Here is a 23,113-nt window from a genome sequence, read left to right as displayed (position 1 = left end):
TAAAAATAGACTTACCATATGATCCAGCAATCCCACTTCTGGGCGTATAACCGACAAAAATGTAATTTGAAAAGGTATATGCACTCCTGTGTTCACAGCAGTACTATTTACAGTAGCCAAGACATGAAAACAACCTAAATATCCATCAGCAGATACATGGATAAAAAATACTATACTATAAATACTATACTATAAATACTATAAAATTGTGTGTGTATGCATACACTTCCCTGGTGGCTCAGCCACCTGCAATGTGGGAGACCTGGGTTCCATCCCTGGGTCGGGAAGATCCCCTGGAGGAGGGCACGGCAACCCACTCCAGTATTCTTGCCTGGAGAATCCCCACGGACAGAGGAACCCGGTGGGTTACAGTCCAAGACGTTGCAAAGAGTTGGACATGACTGAGTGACTAAGCATAGCACATAGAACACATATGTATATATATACAGGGACTCTTAGTCATAAAGAAGAACGGTAAAGAGTCCGCCGACCAATGCAGGAGACGTGGGTTAAGAGACGCGGGTTCGATCCCTAGGTCAGGAAGATCACTTGGAGGAGGAAATGGCAACCCACTCCAGTATTCTTGCCTGGAGAGTCCCATGGACAGAAGAGCCTGGCAGGCTACAGTCCACAAGGTCACACAGAGTTGGACACGACTGAAGCGACTTAGCATGCAAAGAAGAATGAAATACTGCCATTTGCAATGTGAATGGACCTAGAGATTATTATACTAAGAGAAGTCAGAAAGAGACAAGTATCACGTTATCACTTATATGTGGAATGTAAAATACGACACAAATGAACAGAAACAGACTCACAGAGAACAGATGTGAGGTCGCCAAAGGGGAGGGAGGGATAGGGGAAGAAAGGATTGGAGTTCGGAATTAGCAGATGCAAACTACTGTACACAGGATGGATAAACAACAAGGTCCTACTGTATAGCACAGAGAACTATATTCAATACTAATGGAAAAGAATAGGAAAAAGAGCATATATATATATATATATATATATATATAACTGAATTACTTTGCTGTATAGCAGAAATTAACACTGTAAGTCAACTATACTTCAATAAAATTATAAAAAATTAAAATAGAACAAAACCTCCTTAGGTGATTCTGATAGACGGAGGGACATCCCTACAACCACGAAAGAGCTTCATGGAAGTAAAGTTTTCTGGAAAAAAACGGAGCATGAGGCTGAAAAGGAAGCTAAAATCACACATAATATTTCTGATGCAGAAAATAAAAGGTTCTGAATGTTAAAGAAGAAAAAGGACATAGTCAAAGGTAATGAAAGGATGATTTGAACAAAAGACAAAACAACTAGAGAAAAGGGTTCTTCATTCTGAGATTAATAATTATTTCTACCAGAGGACTAGCCTACGACATGTCTCATGATCATATACTACACATTCTTCACCATGATTTCATGAAAACAAGGCAGATGACAAAGTCATCTTTGGGGATTTAGTCTCCTAAATAGATTAGGTAGTAAAGCTCTAACATGCCAGTTACCAGAGTTGTAATTTCTAAATGCCATAATCCCCTGGAGGAGGGCATGGCATCCCACTCCAGTATTCTTGCCTGGAGAATCCCATGGACAGAGGAGTCTGGCGGGCTACAGTCCACAGGGCTGCAAAGAGTCAGACAGGACTGACTGAAGTAGTTTAGCACATATGCATGCAAAGCATTTATTATGAACACGTAAAATTAATTGGCAGAACTTTCAGATAAAAATCAGTTCATACAATGGGTTTAAAAAATCAACTTTTAAAGGTCACATTCAAAATCTATCAAGTTGGTGAGTGTGTCCATGAATTGGCACTTAAAGCTAGGGTAACCATGAAATTTATTATTCAGAACAGGATACTTTTTTGGGGAGAGGGCTATGTCCTGTAGCTTGTAGGATCTTAGTTCCCCGACTAGGGATTGAATCTGGACCCTCGGCACTGAAAGGGTGGAGCCTGACCACTGGACCACCAGGGAACTCCCAGATGATTCAGTTTGAACTCATGGCATAATTTTTCTTACAAAATTCCTACTTCTTTCCACTGAACAGGCTAAGAAACAATGACCAATCCCAAAGCACTGACACCTCTAACACCCAAACTGTGGCCGCCAGATGTCATTTATCACTCAACATGGTCGGGACTCCTTTGAGAAATATTCTATTCCAGGTCTGCACAGAAAATGTACAAGATGAGACTGGAAATCTTGTTATCTTAGAAAGTGAGGTATCTCCCAAAGATGAACAGGTTTGGGTACAATAGGACACTTTTGAGTGAAAAAGGCTTTTAATAAGTATACCAGGAAAACAGGTATAGACCAGGATGCCCAAGATTCACCCCAGGCAAACCAGAATGAATATCCCCGTAATGGCAATACCTCTCTGGACACTAATACAATAACAATAATCATCTATCCTAACTTCAATGTTCCAAAGAGGACCTGATGGTAATTACAAACTTAGAAACCACAGAGGGTATTAATCCAATTTCTTTTTTCTCCCTACCCATGTTCTTGGTGTGAGATATCAAATGGCACTTTTATAATTACGTGGCACAGCAGTAATTAATATTGATCTTGGAACATGGGAAAGGTCAACATTAACTTGTAGACTGCAAGCTTCAATCTCATTTTTCCTCTGGAATTCATGCAGTGAGCACCGTTTCACCAGCTGCATTACCACTACCACCAAGACAACAAGCTCTACTTGGGCAAACTGTCAGAAATTTTTATTTTTTTGTTTTAAGATTTAGGACACTTCTGTACAGATCTGGAATCCTTAGTGAAATAGTATCTTGATTATGAAGAGTCATTTCACTGGGTTTCTAATATGAAAAGGTTTGGTTGTTCTTTTCTATTTCAACAAATATTTATTGAGGTTCTATAGTATGCCATACTTTGTCTAAATGATAGATTAAGCACAGGAGACAGAGATCAAATGATTTGTCAATCCAATGAAAAATACCATTTAGTCACTCATAATCTATGAGACTAGTGGTTCACAAACCAGACTGCACTTTAGACTGGGGAGAATTTAAAAAAAAAAAATCCTGTACCTTACCACATAAAATCTGCATATGAATGCTCACAGCAAAATTCTTCATGAAAGCCAAAAAATGGAAACAGTCTAAATGTGTATCAGCTGATGAACTGATAACAAAATGTGATATATACATATAACTGAATAGATTTTAGTAATAAAGATGAATGAAGTATTGCTACATGCTATAACATGAATCTTGAAAACAGTAAGCCAAATGAAAGAAGCCAGATACCAAGGACCACATAGTATACAATTCCATTCATATGAAATGTCCAAAAACAGCAAACTGATAGAGACAGAAAGTAGATTAGTGACTGTCTAGGAGTAGGGATTTGGGGGAGGAATGGAGAGTAACTGCTAATGAGAATGGGTTTTGGGGGGTGATAAAAGTGTTCTAAAACTGACCATAATCATCAGAGAAATGCAAATAAACCACAATGATGTATCAGCTCACACCTGTTAGGATGATAACAAGCAGTAACAAGTGCTGATGAAAGTGCAGAGAAAAGGGAACCCTTGTATCCTGTTGGTGAGACTGTAAACTAGTATAGCTATTATGGACAACACTATGGAGGGTGCTTAAGAAATAAAAACCAGAACTACCATATGATCCTGCAGTCCCACTTCCAGGTATATAACTAAAGGAAATCAACTCAGGATCTCAAATACATCACATCTAATGTTAGAACTGCAGCCCTCCTTATGTTTGATGCCTGGAGTATGTACCCAATCAATCATCTTTACTGCCAACCTCCACGACACGTGCACAACCATCATATCGAGAACTCTGACACAACTTTCCCTTCAACACCTCAGCGCCTTGGCTGGGAAGGAGCCTCACTTAGAAAGGCTGTCTGGCACAGCTGGTCTTCTTCCAAACTTGGAGGCAGGCCTGACCTCCCGCAAACCGGCTAGCTGATATCCTGCTTTATGTTAGGGAATCTACCTTGCAACTTTCTGCATTGTCACTTGCCAGACTCTGTGGACTGTCACTGCCTGGACACACTACTCCTGAAACCCTTACCTGCTTGAATGTTGACCCTGACCTGGGCAAGCCAGAGATGGCCCGGAATGTCCACCTGGACATGAGCAGTGACCGCTGGTCCCTGCAGCTCCCCAGCATGGGTGTGACAGTCCTGAACTCATCTCCTTTTTCTGCGGACCTGCCTTTACAGCACTACCTCTGTTAACATAAAACACTAACAGTCTTACTGAGTATTGAAACATTGTTTTAAAGGTGCAGTTATTTTTAAAATTCAAAGAGTAAACCCCAACTAACTCTATTTTGAGCTATTTTTGAGAATTTCATTATAGGTTAATGAAACATATAACGAGAGGATGGAGGAATCAAACCATATCATATTCTAACTCCATAAAGGTAGGGAATTACAGGGCTGGAGTGCAAGTGACTCAAAAGTGTAGCGGTGGTCCAGCGGCTAAGACTCCCTGCTCCCAATGCAAGGGTCTGGGTTCGATCCGGTTAGGGAATTGGATCCCACATGCCACGACTAAGACCTGGCACAAATAAATAAATAACTTTTTTTTTTTAAGTGTAGCAACCAACCACTATTCATCAACTTGGAGAGACTCAACTGACTGTCTCCAGGGCTCACTGTTAAGGTCACTGTTATGAAATAACCTAAAGAAGAAATTAGAAATATGACCATCAAATGTGTGGAAGGCATTTCACTGAGTAAGAATGAAAACTGAGTGGGAAGTAGGATAGAGAACCTTTGTGCAAGGAACATAAAGCATATGAGAAGCCCGGTTTCAAGTACTATAGAAAGCTCAGGGACATAGATGATCATGTGTCACCCTAACCTTGCAGGGAGGGAGTGCTTTTATGAATCAACACAGGTAAAAGGTATTTGCTGTATCAAATAGTAGAAAGGTCGAAAGTGAGAAAGCTCAGTTCTGTGCACACGGGAAGAGCAGCAACCGTGGTTCCATAACTAAACCCCAAATTCAATAGGAAAAAGATCATAAATTATAGCAAGTACTCATCAATGTTTATTACTTAAATGAATGACAAATAATTTCATCCAACAATCTCCAAATTGCCTAAAACTATGACAATATTTAACTTCTCAAATTTCATGTGCTCTAGTTTCTAAACAGCCTGACGATTCTATTTCTTTTCAAAAATTCTTAGGCTCACAGTGAATAAACTGGTAGTATGATGAAATTATTTCAGTTCGAATAAAAGGTGTATTCCTGCTAGACATTTCACCCAGCTGCAAATTATCTGAACTGAAACAAATAAAATCATGCATTACTTTTTATATCAGCCTCTAAAACTTCATGAACTATACAGTCTACTTCCGATTTTACTTAGAAGCTTTTTATTTTATTTGAATCTTACCATCCATGAGATTTTCTAATAACATGATAGGAATCTTAATATTCAAAAGTGTTTATACTTTTAAAAATCAGGATAGCAGGAACCTACACAAAAGGCCTCCCTGTTTCTGATAGGAATATGCCATGGTCAGGCTTTATGCTCACATCACACAAAGATGGGCTGTTACTGGAGAGTTGTTTTCACACAGTTGGCATTTTTAATTCTCTACTTTTTGGTTCCAAAACATAGCCTTCATTTTCATCACAAAGAGAAGTCTGTAATTTCTTCTTCTGTCCACTTTTGCAAGCCTTTTGCATCATCTATCGTCCAAAGCTTCGCAAAACACTTTAGCTTTTTCCTGGACAGAAAATAAAATACCATTTCTTTTATAAATGGAATTGTTAGGGGCCAGTCCATCCTATCAAAACTACGAAAAGTCTGTGATATTAGAATAGCAGGCAGGCTGTATGGTTAGGAGGCTATGGCGGGGAGCATCAGCATCAGTGAAAGTAGTTCTCAGGGTGGCTGCTTTAATCAAGAGACCAAGATTGCTGATCAGCTCCAGGGAGGGGATGGCACAGCTTCCTCCCTCTTCTAACTCAGCTGGAGGCTGTGTGTGCTCACAGGATGAAAAGTGAAACTGACTTAATAAAATAATGCAGGCTATTGGAAAAGTAAAATGCCAACATAACACAGACCTACTTTTCCTTCTGCAAAAATGCAATCCAGTTAAATTGTAACATCTTATGGAAAAACCTGAATGAACTTTTTGGCCAACCCAATATTTAGGGTCTGAAGAGGGAATGTGTGAGTTCCAAACATCGCTCTACCACCAACTAGCTGGGTGACCCTGGTTTCCCGGTCAGATTCCTACCCTCACTTGGTCTCATTTTCCCCAACTACAACATAGGATGAGAGCAGTACCTATTTCACAAGGTTATTATAAGGGTTAAGTGAATTAATGTACGTAAAGCAATAAGAATAGTAGCTGGCTACGGTGTCTAGGCTGCTGCAAAGGACTGATTACCTAAACTTGCTGGTATCCACAGCAAGCACTCAATAAATATTAGCTATTAACAAACTCACAAGGATGCACCAGATTCAGTTTGGGTTCTGTGACCAATGAAATCGATGTGATAACCACTTTTAGTGAAAAAGGAAAAACAACAAATACAGTGTGTCCTGATAGATCATCAGATGCCATGCCAATGCAGCCTCTTCCTACAATTCTCTGTCTTGTTAAGCTAACTTTCTAGATTTTAAAATATAATATACTAGTTGGAAGAGCCAAAATATTTTTTCCCTTATTTTTTAATTAATTTATTTTAATTGGAGAATAATTACTTTACAATATTGTGATGGTTTTTGCTATATATCAGTATGAATCAGCCACAGTCTCTCCCACCCTATCCCTCTGAGTTGTCCCAGAGCACTGGCTCTGGGTACCCTGCTTCATGCATCTAATTTGCACTGGTCCTCTATTTTACATATGGTAATGTACATGTTTCAGTGGTGTTCTGTCAAATCATCTTACCCTCGCCTTCTCCCACTGAGTCCAAAAGTCTGTTCTTTACATCTGTGTCTCCTTTGCTGCCCTGCCTGCATGTAGGACCCTGCACGTACCATCTTTCTAAATGTCATATATACGCGTTAATATATAGTAGGTGTCTTTCAGAAGAGTTAAAATACTTATAAAGAATCTGTGAATTTTACTACTCTTGCTTTATGGCCTGCAAGAACTTTCATATCTTACTGCCATCTTGCATCTTTTGTAGTAAAGTTTAATTTCAGTTTCTTTATGAGAAAAGAAAAATAAGAAGACAACAAGAGAGGATTTAAAGTTGTCTGTGGACTTTGAACAGAACTAAGGGCTAAGCTTACTTTTAAAATCTCATAGATGATCACTTTTCCCTCTAGAAAAATTGTATGTGAATCTACTTTGTAACAAGTAACTAGAAATTAGCCCATCACTGATTGGATCACTTGTTTCTAATCTGGTGTTGTGGAAAGGATCCAGAAGAGGATGCTACCGGAGGAAACGACAAAGTGCTCTAGTATTCCAGCACTTTGGACCCGGCCCACCACCTGTTACCATGGTAAGGTTAGGAGTGCCAGGCAGAAACACAGAGCAAGAAAGAAGAGGAGCTGGTTGCAGGACTATCAGTATGCAAGCTGGCAACTGTCTCTTTAACTAAAATATCAGGTGTTAATATTTCAATATTTAAATTGGTAATAATTCCCAGAACTAAAAAATATTCTTACAGCATAATGGCCAGCCAGGATGTTCTATCTGACTAACAGCCTATTTGCTCTAGATCACATGGTCATGGACCAGAGCAATAATGCCCTGCCCCAGGTCAATTGGACTCTTCAGGCAGAACAGGGTGGGGTCGGAGGTGGGCAAGGAGTTTATGCTGTTTTAAAATATAATCTTATATTTGGGGAACAAAAGGCTGCAATTTATTATTTATTAATAGGATATTTTCCTAGGAATATCTTCCTTCCAAAGTATGTTTCAGGTTTGTATGACAATCAGTTTATATACTGACTACACACTCGCTGGATATCCAGGGTAAAAGTGCATTCACATAAAGCATTCTAGGTGATGGAGAAGTCTGTTTAGAATAAAAAATCTGTCACAAACAAATCCACAAAGTAAGTGACGTGCACAGATACTGACTCTAATCACCTAGCTCTGTGATACTGACTTTACCAAAAAGTTCATTCAGGTGTTTCTGTAAGATGTTATGTAAAAACCTAAAGAACTTTTTGGTTAACCCAGCACTATTATTTTCATTCATGTCCTGACAGAATCCTTCACTTCTGAATGCAACTGCTGCATATCTGAATGAGCATAAAAGAGTATAAAGAAATACTCCAAACACTGTCTATACACTGAGGTTTCCATTAGCAGCACTCTTCATGAATGAGTGTTCCGGGCGCCCAATGTGCCGGTCCACATTAAGGAGTGACTTCTTTAGAGAAGTGACTGGAAACCAACCGAGCAACTTGACAGAGGAAGAACTGACTAGAGAGGCCTAAAGGAGTTCACGTGGGCTTTGGGAAGGGCCATTGTCATTTTACCATAATTGAATGTTTCAGAATGTTTGAAGAGGTGCTTGAAGGAAGGTCTGATGTTCATTTACAGGACAATCCTCTTCCTGGGACAACTTGGAAGAGTTCATTATAAATCAAAAATCTAGCACAATCATTCTGACCTTTTCATATTTACTAATCCTTCCAGCTCTTTGGACTTGCTAGCTGCTTTCTTTAAAATTTCTCCAGGAACATCTGCTAGTTTAGCCACATTGAGTCCATAACTCCTTGCTGCAATTCCTCTGGTTATTTGATAAAGAAATGTGACAGAATCAGGGACCTGGTCTTCTTCACCTAAAAAATAAAGTTAAAAGAAAGAGAGAGACAAAGAAAACCACGCTTGAAAATTGAAAGAAATTAGAAGATTAAAGACAAAATAGAAATCTGTATAACTTTATTCAATTAAAATTTGTAATCTGAAAAAGAAATCCATTGTTCCTAATCTCTTATTATCAATATTACATATCTAGAAAAAGGGTAAATACTGTTTTGAAAATGCTTTTGCATTTAGGATCTATCTTTTAGCTCAGTTAAAATGCTTTTTAACAATTATTCATTTTAAGTTAAGAAATATTTAGTTGTATGCTGCTTGCTGAAAATTTTAAAATGAACTTCTATACCCAAAAAAGAGTGATTTTGATACACGGTATAATATAATTTCACCTTTAAAAACAGTTTTGTTTTGTTTTTTTTTAAATGTTTTCCAGTGAAAGAATGTATTATACTCTGTAAAGAATGTAATATACTCTGTAAAGTAACATATATAAAGGATGTTTCCAAGAGTGTAAGAAACAAAGCCACAAAAACAGATAAGGAAATAATACACAGTTTGCACAGTTTAAATAACAAGACAGAGAAATTCTGGCTTATTAAATATCCTAGTTAAAAAAGAGCTATACATACTAAAGTTGATACTGTTCACATGTGTGCATGCTAAATTGTTTCAGTCATGTCCAACTCTGTGCAGCCCTATGGACTGTAACCCACCGGCTCCTCTGTCCATGGATTTCTCCAGGCAAGAATACTGGAGTGGGTTGCAATGCCTTTCTCCAGGGATCGAACCCTGGGTCTCCTGCATTGGCAAGCAGGTTCTTTACCACTAGCGCCACCTGGAAAGCCCATGGATGCTGTTTGGTACCATCCAAATCCCATTCAGACTGCCCCAACTATCAGAGCAACCCTCAGCTATGTGCTATCTTTGGGAACTTCTGCAGCTGAAGAAAGCTGTTTCACCCAAGGTCACCTCCCATCTTGGGCAGCCTGTATCCAGTGGACTGGCTGCTACAGGGGTTGGTAGGCAGTTTCAAAGATGGCCACCAAAGATCCCCTGCCTCCTGGTGTCCATATCCTTGTGTGATTCTCCTTCTCTGACTGTGAGTTGAACCAAGGGACTTGCTTCTAATGAATAGAATACGACAAAAATTATGGTATGTCACTTTTGAGATTAGATTACAGGAGACTGTGGCCTGACTTGGGCACTCTCACTTTCTTCACTGTTTGCTCTAAAGGGAGCCAGTGGCCATATTGTGGGCTGCCCTATGGAGGGGTCCACATGCAAAGAAACCAATGGCTCTGGTCAACAAGTCAGTGAGGGTCTGGAGCCCAACCAACAGCTGTGTGAATGATCTTGGAAGTGGATATTCTGAGGTATGCCAACAGCTTGTGAGAGGGCTGGGAAGTGGGTGGTCCCAGTCAAGCCTTGAAGTGACTGCTACCTGGCCAATACTTGGATGAAGCCTGTGAGAGACTGTGAGGTACTCAGCTTGGGTTCCTGACCCACAGGAATTATGAGATAATAAACAGTTGCTGTGCTAAGTTGCTATGTTTTAGGGGGAAATTTGTTATGGAACAATAGATAAAAAAAGGCATAAAAGTCTGGCTCTCTCACCTCAAGCTGAGGTGACTCTGAAGGACCAACCCCTGACCGGGCTCTCTGCAGGGTTGGCTGAAGTCTTACAACTGTAACGCAGCCCAGGAGAGCCCAGTCCTGCCCGGGTGTTGATGGTGAAAGTATTCCTCAATAAAACTCTTGACACTCAAATTTCAGAATCTGTTTCCTAAGGCACCAGTCTACCACCTAATACATATGCTTGAAGCTAAAACTTTTAAAGAATTGGGATATCATGAAGTACAGTGTTCATTGGAAGGACTGATGTTGAAGCTGAAACTCCAATACTTTGGCCACCTGATGCGAAGAGCTGACTCATTGGAAAAGACCCTGATGCTGGGAAAGATTGAAGGCAGGAGGAGAAGGTGACGACAGAGGATGAGATGTTTAGATGGCATCACCGACTCAACGGGCATGAGTCTGGGTGGACTCCAGGAGTTGGTGATGGACAGGGAGGCCTGATGTGCCGTGGTTCATGGGGTCGCAAAGAGTCGGACACTACTGAGCGACTGAACTGAACTGAAGTACAGTAACACAAAGACAATGCTGTGAAGGTATTCAGAACAAAATGTGCCACTTTGGCATGCAGACTCTCTTGAGTTGAAGACAGTGTAGGTCCAAAAGGCTCAGGAAGATCTTTCTATCTCCCCCTTCAATGGCCGAAAAGAATTTAGATGGGTATAGGGGTGCTGGCTCGGAGACAGACTATTACCAGAGAGAACTTTTATCAGAATGACCTATGCATATGGCAAGACAAACAATCTAATTACCAAATATCTGTTTTTCCCATTTTCCCATCAATTACCCTCCTCCTCTTTGAAGCCCCAGTCTCCTATCCCATTCCCTAGCTCAGGACGGTAGAGAAGCCTCAACTGCCTCACTGGCCCTCATATTCTTCTGGGGCCCCTGTAGGTACATAATTAAATTTGCTTTTCTCCAGTTAATCTGCCTTATATTAATGTGGTTATTAAATCAGCCAAAGAACCAAGAACAAATTCTTCCTCCCCAACAGCTGCATACAGTATAATCTTTGATAACTCTAAAGCAGTTCGGGATTATGCAGCTTTTATTACAAACTTCAACGTAATTGCACTCTACTGCTAAAATGGCCAAGACGACCAGATTCACAGTGACTTCTGAAACCCTAGTATTCTTATTTTAAGTTTATCAGGAGCTTTTCTCATAACATTATTTCATTTGATAAATGTGTAAGATTTACTCTTTTATCAGCTAAAAGCTAAAAAGCCCAAAGGCTGAACACAACAGAGAAAAAAGGATAATAGAAATTTCTTTAATCTCCTCTAAGAATCCAGCAACAGACAAATAATACCTTTCTAAGGGTGGGTGCTAGAGGTGGGAGGTGAAAAGAATGCTGACACTCTCAGAATACATAGACCAAAACTCACATTGCAAAGCACTAAGAATAGCCTTTACCTCCAAAGAAAACTAAAGGAACACAAAGAACAGGTGAAGAAGTGGGTGGGAAAAGACTAGGAAGGAAGCATGTAGAAACCAGTGCCTGCTAACCCAGATAGTTTTTTTGTTACCCTTCAAGTGCTCACAAGACCCAAAGTGAAGTGAACAGCAGTGGGGTATCAAAAAAGTGAACTTTCTTCATTTTAAGACAAATACAGACTTTATCACTTCAACTGGATTAGTCCTAACTGATGTTTTCACCTCCAGCCTTACCTCTATAATCCAGACTTTACAATGACCTTTCTAAAAATGAGATTAATTCATTTGTCAGTCCATCTGTCCATTCATTATCCACCCATCTATCCATCCATCCTTTACTGAAAGCCTGCTACAATACTGTATAGTAATTAAACTCCAATTAAAATAACTAAATTTAAAGAAAACAAAAAAACACAAATAGACAAAAGTAACCTATGGTTTTAAAGTCCACTTGAGGGAAGAAGAGGGGGTTTGTGCCTAAGAAGGGGCATAGGCTGGCTTTTGAAATGTATATAGGATTACATTTGTCAATCTGGGAGGTTGCTGTATCACTCTGTGCTTATTTAACTATGTAGTTAATAGCATATTTTTCTCTAAGCAAGCTGTGCTTTAATAAAAAAATTTTTATAAAAAAAATGAAAGCCTGCTAAATGCCACAAACTCCCCTCATTTAAACACTGCTTTGCTGACAGCTTTTTTCTTTTGCTTTATATACATATAATACATATAATATGTAGTATATATAATATAGCTAGCTAAAGATGCTTCTTAAATACAGCTATAAAATATAGCTAAATTATATCTGTTGCCCCAAAAGACTCATTAACACATCTCAGGACAAACAACTGCTGAATTTCTCATCATATGTAGTCTCTACTTTAGCAATGATTATGGAAGTTCTTGGTGGCCCTAATGGTAAAGAACCTGCCTGCCAATGTAGGTCTGACCCCTGATGGGAAGATCCCCTGGAGGAGGAAATGGCAACACACTCCAGTGTTCTTACCTGCAGAATCCCATGGACAGAGGAGCCTGGCAGGCTACAGTCTATGGGGTCACAAGGAGTCGGACACATCTGAAGCGACTTTAGCACACAGCATGGTAGTTCTTAGAGCAGCATCAAGGTAAATAATGTGACCACTCTTCCATAATCACCTGAAGGAGCTGTATTATAGTTAGGTTCTAACTCGAGACTATCTTTCACCACTCTTCCATGGGAAGGAGAGGGAAGAAGTGGGAGAAGGAACAGAGAAAGAGAGGATAGGGAGTGCATATATGTGTGTCTGTGTGTAAGATGGAAAGGTGGAGGCAGAAAGAGCCAGGTCAGAGAGCAGATGGTAAACACAACCCATATCTTTAAGCCTCAAATAAAAGCTCATGGTGAGGACTCTCCTTATAAGCTATGATCATTTCTTAAACGGATATTATTGAAAAGCTTATCTGACACTGCTTAGAGTCAGTGAAAGTAATCATTCAAGTTTCTCCTTGTTACAGGGAAACTTAGCACAACTGTCTTAAAGCAAAACTTCTTCAGGCAGTTATTAAACAGATGTGTGCTGATCAAATAGTTTCTGAAATTCACTTTCAGAAGGGATTCCTAAAATCTATTAGACACGGATGAGATTAGGTGACTTGTCCAAGATCTTATGGACTGGAAGACACTAAAACGTAGGTTTGTCACTGCTGGTCCACTGATTTATCTACCACCCCAAGGGAAAGAAATAAACACAGAGTCTTGAAAGTCACCCAAAAGGCCTCTGGGGAATTTACTGATGACCAATCACCTCTAATTTAGACAGAAGAGGGATTAGGTCAGAGGCAAAGGATGAAGCCTAGATACAGTCAGGGGTAACACTGGACGTGAGCAGGCAATGGAGCAATGCTTCAAGTTTCTGAGAGAAAATGACTTTCAACTTAAAATTCTAGCCCTAGCAAAACTACAAATCCAATGTGAAGGTACAATGGAGACATTTTCATTCATGCAGAGTCTTAAAATTTTTATCTCCTTTACTTGATATTATTAGCAGCTTCTCCAAAATCTATTACACTTCTAAGAAAACCCTGATTTATAAAGGGATTAATTCCCTGAGAAATGCTGGACTGGATGGAGCACAAGCTGGAATCAATATTGTTGGGAGAAATATCAATAACCTCAGATATGCAGATGACACCAAACTTATCACACAGAACGATGAAGAACCAAAGAGTTTCTTGATGAAAGTGAAAGAGGAGAGTGAAAAAATTGGCTTAAAACTCAACATTCAGAAAACTAAGATCATGGCATGTGGTTCCATCACTTCATGGCAAATAGATGGGGAAACAGTGGAACAGTGGCAGACCTTATTTTTGGGGGCTCCAAAATCACTGCAGATGGTGACTGCAGCCATGAAATTAAAAGACACTTGCTCCTTGGAAGAAAAGTTATGACCAACCTAGACAGCATATTAAAAAGCAGAGATATTAACAGCAAAGGTCCATCTAGTCAAAACTATGGTTTTTCCAGTAGTCATGTATGGATGTGAGAGTTGGACTACAAAGAAAACTGAGCACCAAAGAATTGATGCTTTTGAACTGTGGTTTTGTAGAAGACTCTTGAGAGTCCCCTGGACAGCAAGGAGATCCAACCAGTCCATACTAAAGGAGATCAGTCCTGAATATTCACTGGAAGGACTAATGCTGAAGCTGAAACTCCAATACTTTGGCCACCTGATGCAAAGAGCTGACTCATTTGAAAAGGCCCTGATGCTGGGAAAGATTGAAGGTGGGAGGAGAAGGAGACGACAGAGGATGAGATGGTTGGATGGCATCACCGAATCGACAGACATGAGTTTGAGTAAACTCCGGGAGTTGGTGATGGACAGGGAGGCCTGGCGTGCTGCAGTCCATGGGATCGCAAAGGGTCGGACACAACTGAGCATCTGAACTGAACTGAACTAACTCCCTGACCATTTAACTCAGGGGATAGTGTCCTTATGTCTACTTCCAAATGTTGATTCCAGTTAGTCTAGGCTGTTCACAGTTATCCTTGCCATTCTCACTTCTAGAAAGTCCTTTAAGAATGAGCATGGACACTGATTCACTTTGCTGTGCAGCAGAAACCATCACAACACTGTAGAAGCAACTACTGTGGTTGTTTAGTCACTAAGTCCTTGGGTCCAACTCTTTTGGGACCCCATAGACTGTAGCCCACCAGGCTCCTCTGTCCATGGAACTTCCCATGTCCATGGGATTTCTCCAGGCAAGAATACTGGAGTAGGTTGCCATTTCCTCCTACAGGAGATCTTCCAGACCCAGGGATGGAACCTGCATCTCCTGCATTTCCTGCATTGCAGGCGGATTCTTTATCACTGAGCCACCATATTCCAAAAAAAATTAATTAAAAAAAAAGAATGAGCATGTGAATCAATTCTGAAAATAAGACTGGACACTGATGAGATGCTAGTGGGCATCTAAGAAAAGTTCCGCTGCTCCTAAGAAAGAGTCACAGGAAATGTTCGTCCTTTTTCTTTCTTTGGACATTATCAATTCTGGATGTGATGCCCCAAAGAACTGCAGCCATCTTGCTACTAGTGTGATGATGAAGTTAGCAGAGCAGGAAGACAAAGCCTGGAGAACTGCAAAGAAGAGAACCTGAAGCCCACCCTTCCTGAAGTTCCCGTAACACAAGATTATATTTATCCTCATTGTCTGAGCCAGAGTGAGTCCAAGCATTCTGTTACTTAAAAGCAAATGAACAGAAGACAGGTTAAGAGACATCCCAGAATGACAGCAAGGCAGGTCTCGGGACAACAGCTGTGGTCTAGGGAGAAACCAGTTCAGATGAGCAGGAGGACATAGGGCTCCAGCAGGAACAACCCCAGTAAGAAAAACTGGAATCAATAGGTGCAATCATGTGAAAACGGTCTAGAGAGGATAGATTCAACAAGAGACTCAAAACAATGAAATGAAAGAATAAAAACAATTAACTATGACCTTGGAGAAAAAAGTTATAAAAGAAAGAAAACATACTTGTCTCCATGTGTGCCTCATAAGTAAGCAACACCTACTGGCAATAACAGTGAAAACAATGAATGTGAACGAAATAGGAAAAACGTGAAACTATTACACTAGGAGGAAAAGCAAAGGGAGGACTGAAGACCCTCATTTAACACAAGCAGTCAGTAATATCATCAGGTTGGTGAACCAAGAGAAAGGATAAGCACATTTAGAACCAGGGAAGAAATGGATGAAAGAGCCAAAAACAGTTGCCTTGGGATTGGAGGGAGGAGGGGCCATGGAGGAAAAAGAATGGAAGAGGGGACCACTGCTGTTAGCACAAGTCTTTAGCATCCTTTAGTTTTTCTAAAATTCTATTCATGAACAAAAATTTAAATCAATAGAATAAAAAGTCAAAACACTTAAGATGTAAAGGTCTGGGTTAGCAGTTAGTTCACATCAAACGCTTACCACTGACCCTCCCCTGTTGGTGAAATCTGTTTTGTTTATCCCATAGAGTTTTAGCTTATAAGCTCCTCCTGTCACTTTGGATGCAGATGAATAGATGTGAAACTGTTTCCATGAGAGAATTTATGGTGTGTTTTTAAGATTGCATGGTGGTGAAAGGCAAGGATTGCTTAACATTATATTTATCTCAGGTCCACTGCTTTGTTTTATTTGGGCCAGTTGCCTGATTTCTTTTTCAGGTCCATCCTTACTCATTACTTTTCCAAAATAAAATCTGGACTATGTAGTATCTTGGATAATGGATTTTCCATTGTAGCACACCAACTGTATAAACCATCACTGGCCCACAGGCTGGTGACTTAAAAAAAATTACTACTGAGCATGGGGAAAAATGCTAAAATCTACTACATTACTAACAGCACTTGAATTTTTTTATTGGCGAATGATGTTCTTTTTTCATGAAATGTTTCATTTCTGTGACATGAGTAGTAAGTGGAAGGCTAAGAAAAAAATACTGTAACTCTCACATAGCAGTTCTAACAGAGATGAAAAGAACCTGCAGGCAGAGGGCATGGATTCTAGGTTCAACTTAGCTCCCACCCAGGTGCCTGACATGGGGGACCCAATTTACCTGAGATTCACTTTCCTTGTCAAATTAAGATAAAATATATGTACAGTATAGAATATTAGAGATATCACTTCGCTGACAAAGGTCCGTATAGTCATAGCTATGGTTTTTCCAGTAGTTATACATGGATATGAGAGTTGGGACTATAAAGAAGACTGAGTGCTGAAGAACTGATGCTTTCAAACTGTGGTGTTGCAGAAGACTCCTGAGAGTCCCTTGGACTGCAAGGAGATCAAACTAGTCAATCCTAAAGGAAACCAAACCTGCCTGAATATTCATTGGAAGGACTGATGCTGAAGCTGAAGCTCCAATACTTTGGCCACATGATGCCAAGAGCCCACTCATTGGAAAAGACCCTGATGCTGAGAAAGATTGAGGACAAGACGAGAAGGGGGCAAAAGAGGGTGAGATGGTTGGATGGCATCATCGACTCATTGGACACGAGTTTGAGCAAACTCCAGGAGATGGTGAAGGACAGGGAAGCCTTGTGTGCTGCAGTCCATGGGGTCATAAAGAGTCAGACACAACTGAGCGACTGAACAGCAAGTATAGAATATTGCTCTTAGTAAGTAATTCATGTTAAATCATATTTTGGGAAATATACTGAGTATTTTTCAAAGATGACTAATATACTTGACTGTTAAGGCATCTTTCCTGAGATGGACCTAGGAATAAAATCTAAATGTTCCCCCTCACGCCACCTTCTTCTTGAAAAAAATGAGATAAAGAGGGCTAGAGAAGGACTCAGAGATGGCGAGGAGAAATGCAAACTCTGTTTGACCTTAAGCTTAGAGAAAATGATGTTGGACAAATGTCAATTATGATCAACATTCACAGTTTTTATTATTAATAAGCAGTAACTTCATGTTCCTATGAACTTTGAGTTACTCATCACAAAAACCAACAAAATGATACTTGTACTTACTGCAAGAACATTCATACCTGCATCCTGTTTGCTTTCATCCTCGTTGACCAAAAATCCCATGTGATAATTCCCCACCTGTTGTGAGTAACTTTTTTCTAGTTCACAAACTGGTGGATAATGGGTAACAAACAGGGTTAAGGATTTCACCTAAAGCAGTGAGACATAATGAAAGTTATTTTATTTTTAAATTTAAAAATTTCTCCAACTTTATTTCAAAACATTTCAAACCTTCATAAAAGCTGCAGGAAAAGTACAATGAACATTCATATATTCTTTATCTAGACAGCCATTTGTTAATATTTTGCTGTATTTCCCCTTTCTTCCTTCTTCCCTCCTCTAGACACACACACATGAACACACATGTTTTTTTTCCTGAACCATTTAAGAACTGCAGACATCATGAAACTTTATCCTTAGATACTTAAGATTCTACAAAAACATTCTCCTCCATGACCAGAATAAAGTTATTATGCTCAAGAAATTTAACATTGATATATCACTATTTGGGCTTCCCTGATGGCTCAAAGGGTAAAGAATCTGCCTGTAATGTAAGAGACACAGGTTCAATCCCTGTGTCGGAAATATCCCCTGGAGAAGGGTATGGCAACCCACTCCAGTATTCTAGCCTGAAGAATTCCATGGACAGAGGAGCCTGGTGGGCTACAGTTCATGGGGTCACAAACAATCAGACACAACTAAAGTGACTAACACTTTCACTATCACTATTTACTAATTATGTAGTCTGTGAATTTCTCTTACTGTCCCAATAATGTTCTTTAGAAATTTCTTTTTTTTTAAAATATATTTATTTATTTGGCTGTGCTGGGTCTTAGTTGCGGCATGTGGGATCTAGTTCCCGAACCATGGATTGAACCCAGGCCCCCTGTATTGGAAGTCTCAGCCACTGGATCACCAGGGAAGTCCCTAGAAACCTCTTTATATTTTAAAAAAAAAATCGAGACTCATGTAGTACACCTGGTCATGTCTATTTAGTCCCCATTAATCTAGAAGACTTATCCAGACTTCTTTTTTGACTTTTATGTCTTTAAAATTTTTGAAGTATCCAAGATAGTTGTTTTGCATAATCTTTCTCAATTTGAATTCACCTGATTAAATTCATATCAAAATTTAATGCCAGGAATATTACATATACATGTAGGTGACATAATCTTTCCAATATATCACATCAAGAGGCATATGGTGTCAATCTTATCTATTATTGGGGGTGCTAAATCTGATTATTTGGTTTAAGTGTGTGCCCATTCTTCACTGTACTGACACCTTTCTTCTTGTGGGGTGACACTTTGAAACTGTGAATATCATTTTCTCCAACAATCTTACCATCTACTGATCATCACTGCTGGAATCGGTCATTATTGTCATAGTTGATAAATGTCAATTTAAAAAACATCCTTCTCTATTTATTAGCTGGCATTTTGTAATGTAGAGCTTTCCCTTCTTCCCACCCTACCCTCACCATTTTAAAATTTACTTTTGTGTTGTTACTATCAGTACGGACTTGTGGATTACTTAATTAGCATTGTTTTAAAGCACACCTTCTATGTGTTCTAGAAATCCTTGTTTTAGGGTAAGTTAACATCAAATATTGGTCTAAAATTAGCAGAAAAGGGTATTGAATTAAAGAACTCCAGTTTTGGTTCATCTGCCATTCGCCTTATTAAAAGTCAGAACATACGTCTTCTGTCTAAAAACAAGTACAAATAAACTTATTAAGGCAGGGTTTCTTCGACAAGTTGCTCTTAAAATCTGTCCTGAAGCATCTTAGGACCAGCTGGCTCCCTGGAGCCCCTTCCCTCAGTTGACAGGCACTTCTAGCTGGAAGATCTAAGGGTTTGGGCTACACCACTGCCCTCAGCAAGGACACACTCAGCTTACAGCAGCAGCACAGAGCCTCCCCGGTTCCTCCTCTCTTCCCCATTCTAGCAATCCAACAGACATCATGAAAAATATAGATTTTCATCCATAAAAAGGTTAGGAACTCTTGTTCCTGAAGAATCCTCTTCAATGACTTTCCTCCAAGATAAATTTTACCTAAAACTAACACTTTCTTCACCAACATTTATAATATCCAAAACTGCTATAGAAGCAATGAAAACAGAAGTGACAAATTTAATTCTGTCATAATTTGTTCCTGAAGGTTCTTAAATAACTCTCTGGAATTTTGACGAACTGCTTCTGGCAGACAGGCTCCAACGTGGCCCCAGCGATCTTCACTTCTTGCTGCTCATGCTCTGGAGGACCCTCTCCCACACTGAAGAGCGCTGGCCCTGTGTTCTCAACAACATGATGGCGAAACCAAACGCTCTCGTGCTTCCACCCTGGCCTCCTGGGATGCCTCCCTCCGGGGGGAGCCAGACGCCCCTCTGTAAGGATGCTCAGGCAGCCCATGGAGGGGTCCACAGGGTAAGGAATTAGGGCCCTGGCCAGTCGCCTCACCAACCTGCCAGCCATGGGACTGAGCCGCTCTGTAAGAGGGTCCTCCAGCTCTGGCTGACAGCTTGACTGCAACCTCAGCAGAGCCTGGAGCCAAACCACCCAGGCCAGCCGCTCCGACTTCCTCACCTCCAGACACACCAAGAGATCATGAATGACTAGTGTTGTTTTAAGCCACTAAGTTTAGGGGTATTGTGTTATGTGGTCATAGTAACTGATACACTGCTACAGAGCAGATACAATTAAATTCAAAGTTGATAAATTCAGCTCTGTCATAATTTGCTCCTGAAGGCTCCAAAAAGAGGATATCTGAAAGAATTTTTTATTAAATGAAAAATTCTTTAAGTTTTATAGCACGTTACAATTTTCAAAAGTTTCACACACGATTTCATATAACCCCATAACATCCCTTTTTCTTCCTACCCTTATAACAGCTCTCCCCATTCCCTCTCCCCACTGGTAACCAAGAGTTTGTTCTCTGTAGCTGTGAGTCTGCTTCTCTTTTTTTTTTTTTTTTTTTTTTGAGTCTGCTTCTCTTTTGTTATATTCACTAGTGTGCTGTATTTTTTGATTCTACATAAAAAGTGATATCCTACGGCATTTGTCCTTCTCTGTCTGACCTATTTCACTTAGCATAACGCCCATCTACGATGCTTAAAATGGCAAAATTTCATTCTTTTTTACAGCTAAGTAGTATTCTTAACTAAATGTTTAAAAAATGCGTTTTGGAGGCAGATATAGGACTACTGAATCCGTGATACATAGTTTCTATAATGATTAAAGAAAAGTTCTTGAGTTATACCTTTTTGCAAATACAAAATTTCTTTTTTTAAAGAAAATATTTATCTTAAAACAAAATATATCATCATTAACTATGTAATGGGGAGAGTTTGATGAAAGTGACAGGGATAGAAAGTTTGACATAAGTAAAATTGTACATTGAGATGCTTAGGAATGAACTCTGAAAAAAAAAAAAAGGACACACACACTGAAGGAGAGAAGTTACTCAAACAGACTCAAGAAGATCAGCTCAAAGGCCTTATATGGAGATCTTTCAGGATATTGCTGAAAAAAAGTATTTCACAAGGCAAAAATGGTACTATCTTTTATCTGGTTCTTTTCTCAAGGATTGGGTTGCAGGTAGATGGCCCTTGATCTTAATTTAGTTTGCCAAGGATAGTAAGATACAGTTTCTAGGTGGAAATACTGCCAAGGAGGCCTTTCTCCTACTGACCAGGTTTATTCTACTTCAGCTAAAGAAAGGAAGACGTATCACAGAACTCAACATCATTTAGGGGCAATCTACCTGAGTTCCATGTATAGCAGCTGAATGATCAATTGCAGGAATAGGATCAACTATAACAAAGATAGTGTTGAATATTTAGAAACAGGTCAGCGTACAAAAAAGGTATGCAAGATACTTACATCTCTAATGAAATGTTCAAGTGTAGCATAAGCAATGGCGATTCCATCATGGGTGCTCGTCCCCCTTCCCAATTCATCCAAGATAACCAGAGACTGCGGTGTTGCTTTTCTTATTATTTCTGCTGTGTCGGTCAGTTCTTCCATAAATGTACTCTGTCCTTTATATATGTTATCCGCAGCCCCCATCCTATAGACAAAACGACAATATCTTGATTTTCCTTCATTATTAGGATGCCAGACATTATTTTCTGAACAATCATTATAAAAGATTTCCATGACTGTATGTCCTTTGAGCCAAAAACAGCTGAAATTACATTAAACAAACCAAAATAATATTGTATGTAAACTGTGTCTAACATCAAACGGCACTTTATAGAAACATTCTGGAGAGAATCCAACGTATCGGACAGAGTTCTTGAAAAGCAGGGGAACCTCCGACTAGGCCATTTTCTGACTAGTCATTTCAAACCGAAGTTTTGGTACTTACAGGGCAAAACAATACTTGTCTGTATTGCTGTGTTTAAAACCCATGAGTAATAGTACACTGTACAATCAAAGGCTTTTTCCAGTGTTTCCTTAAGATTCCACACTGATATTACAAATTAAAGGACCACACTGAAATAAGATAAAACTATTTTTTATTTGAACTAAAATTATAGAAGTTTAGTAGCCTCAGACACCTAATCCAGGTTTCTAAAGTGGACTTCATGGAATAGAAATGCTTAAGAGATGTCAAGAAACAGGTTCAAAAGATAAGAGTTCTTTTTGTAAGACTTCTTAGAGCCTTTAATATTCTACTATACATTATGCATTTCTTACAGCGTCTCTAGTACATAGCATTTCAGACTCATTTAACCACAGACCCTTGAAACTTCCCCTGGAGTTTCAAGGCCTACAGTAATGGTCTGACAATAATGGTCTACAGAACACATTTCAGAACAATGTACAAAAGAAACTGGGGGGCGGGGGTGAAATTAGGCATGTGCACTCCAGGCAACTCAGTCAACAGCAAAACCTAGAATTGACTCTGACCCACTAGCCAGCTTTGTAAATGCTGTAACTATTAATATTTTCTCAGCAAAATACCTTCATCAATTCAGCTTTTCTACAACAGTTCACATGTGACCCACAGCAGGATAATATATCTTTTATTTCTGGAGGAACTCCTGGTGAAACCAAGGCTTCATCAATCTGTGACTGGAGCCTTGCAGTGGGCAGGAGACAGAATGTAATCCCCCTCACCCAAGACTGGTGGAGCCTTAGGAGAACTGCTCTAGTGGCATTTAGAAACTATAACTAACTACGTCTCTGATGGAGGTGATATGGGTTTACTCAAAGTGCTGCTGATTTTATCCATTTTCAAATCGGTAACCGCAAAACATAATTTCTGAAATGTTGCTAACTTAG

At 39.6% G+C, this 23,113-nt stretch overlaps 1 protein-coding gene across 4 annotated transcripts in view; it reads right to left on the bottom strand.

Annotated features, from left to right (window-relative positions):
• Nucleotides 1–5,041: 5,041 nt before the first annotated feature.
• Nucleotides 5,042–23,113, bottom strand: part of MSH3 (mutS homolog 3) — a 169,861-nt gene continuing 151,789 nt past the window's right edge. For all 4 annotated transcript variants that reach the window (XM_020875739.2, XM_020875740.2, XM_020875742.2 and 1 more), the window contains exons 21-24: nucleotides 21,707–21,893; nucleotides 17,845–17,974; nucleotides 8,614–8,785; nucleotides 5,042–5,753 (exon numbers count right to left, since the gene is read on the bottom strand). In XM_020875739.2, coding sequence (XP_020731398.2) covers nucleotides 5,657–5,753; nucleotides 8,614–8,785; nucleotides 17,845–17,974; nucleotides 21,707–21,893 — 586 coding nt within the window. In that variant the 3' untranslated portion in view covers nucleotides 5,042–5,656. The remainder of the gene's footprint in view (nucleotides 5,754–8,613; nucleotides 8,786–17,844; nucleotides 17,975–21,706; nucleotides 21,894–23,113) is intronic.

Source organism: Odocoileus virginianus, chromosome 3 (genome assembly GCF_023699985.2).
Source record: "Odocoileus virginianus isolate 20LAN1187 ecotype Illinois chromosome 3, Ovbor_1.2, whole genome shotgun sequence".
Classification (NCBI taxonomy): domain Eukaryota; kingdom Metazoa; phylum Chordata; class Mammalia; order Artiodactyla; family Cervidae; genus Odocoileus; species Odocoileus virginianus.
This window is presented reverse-complemented; position numbering and strand designations above follow the sequence as displayed.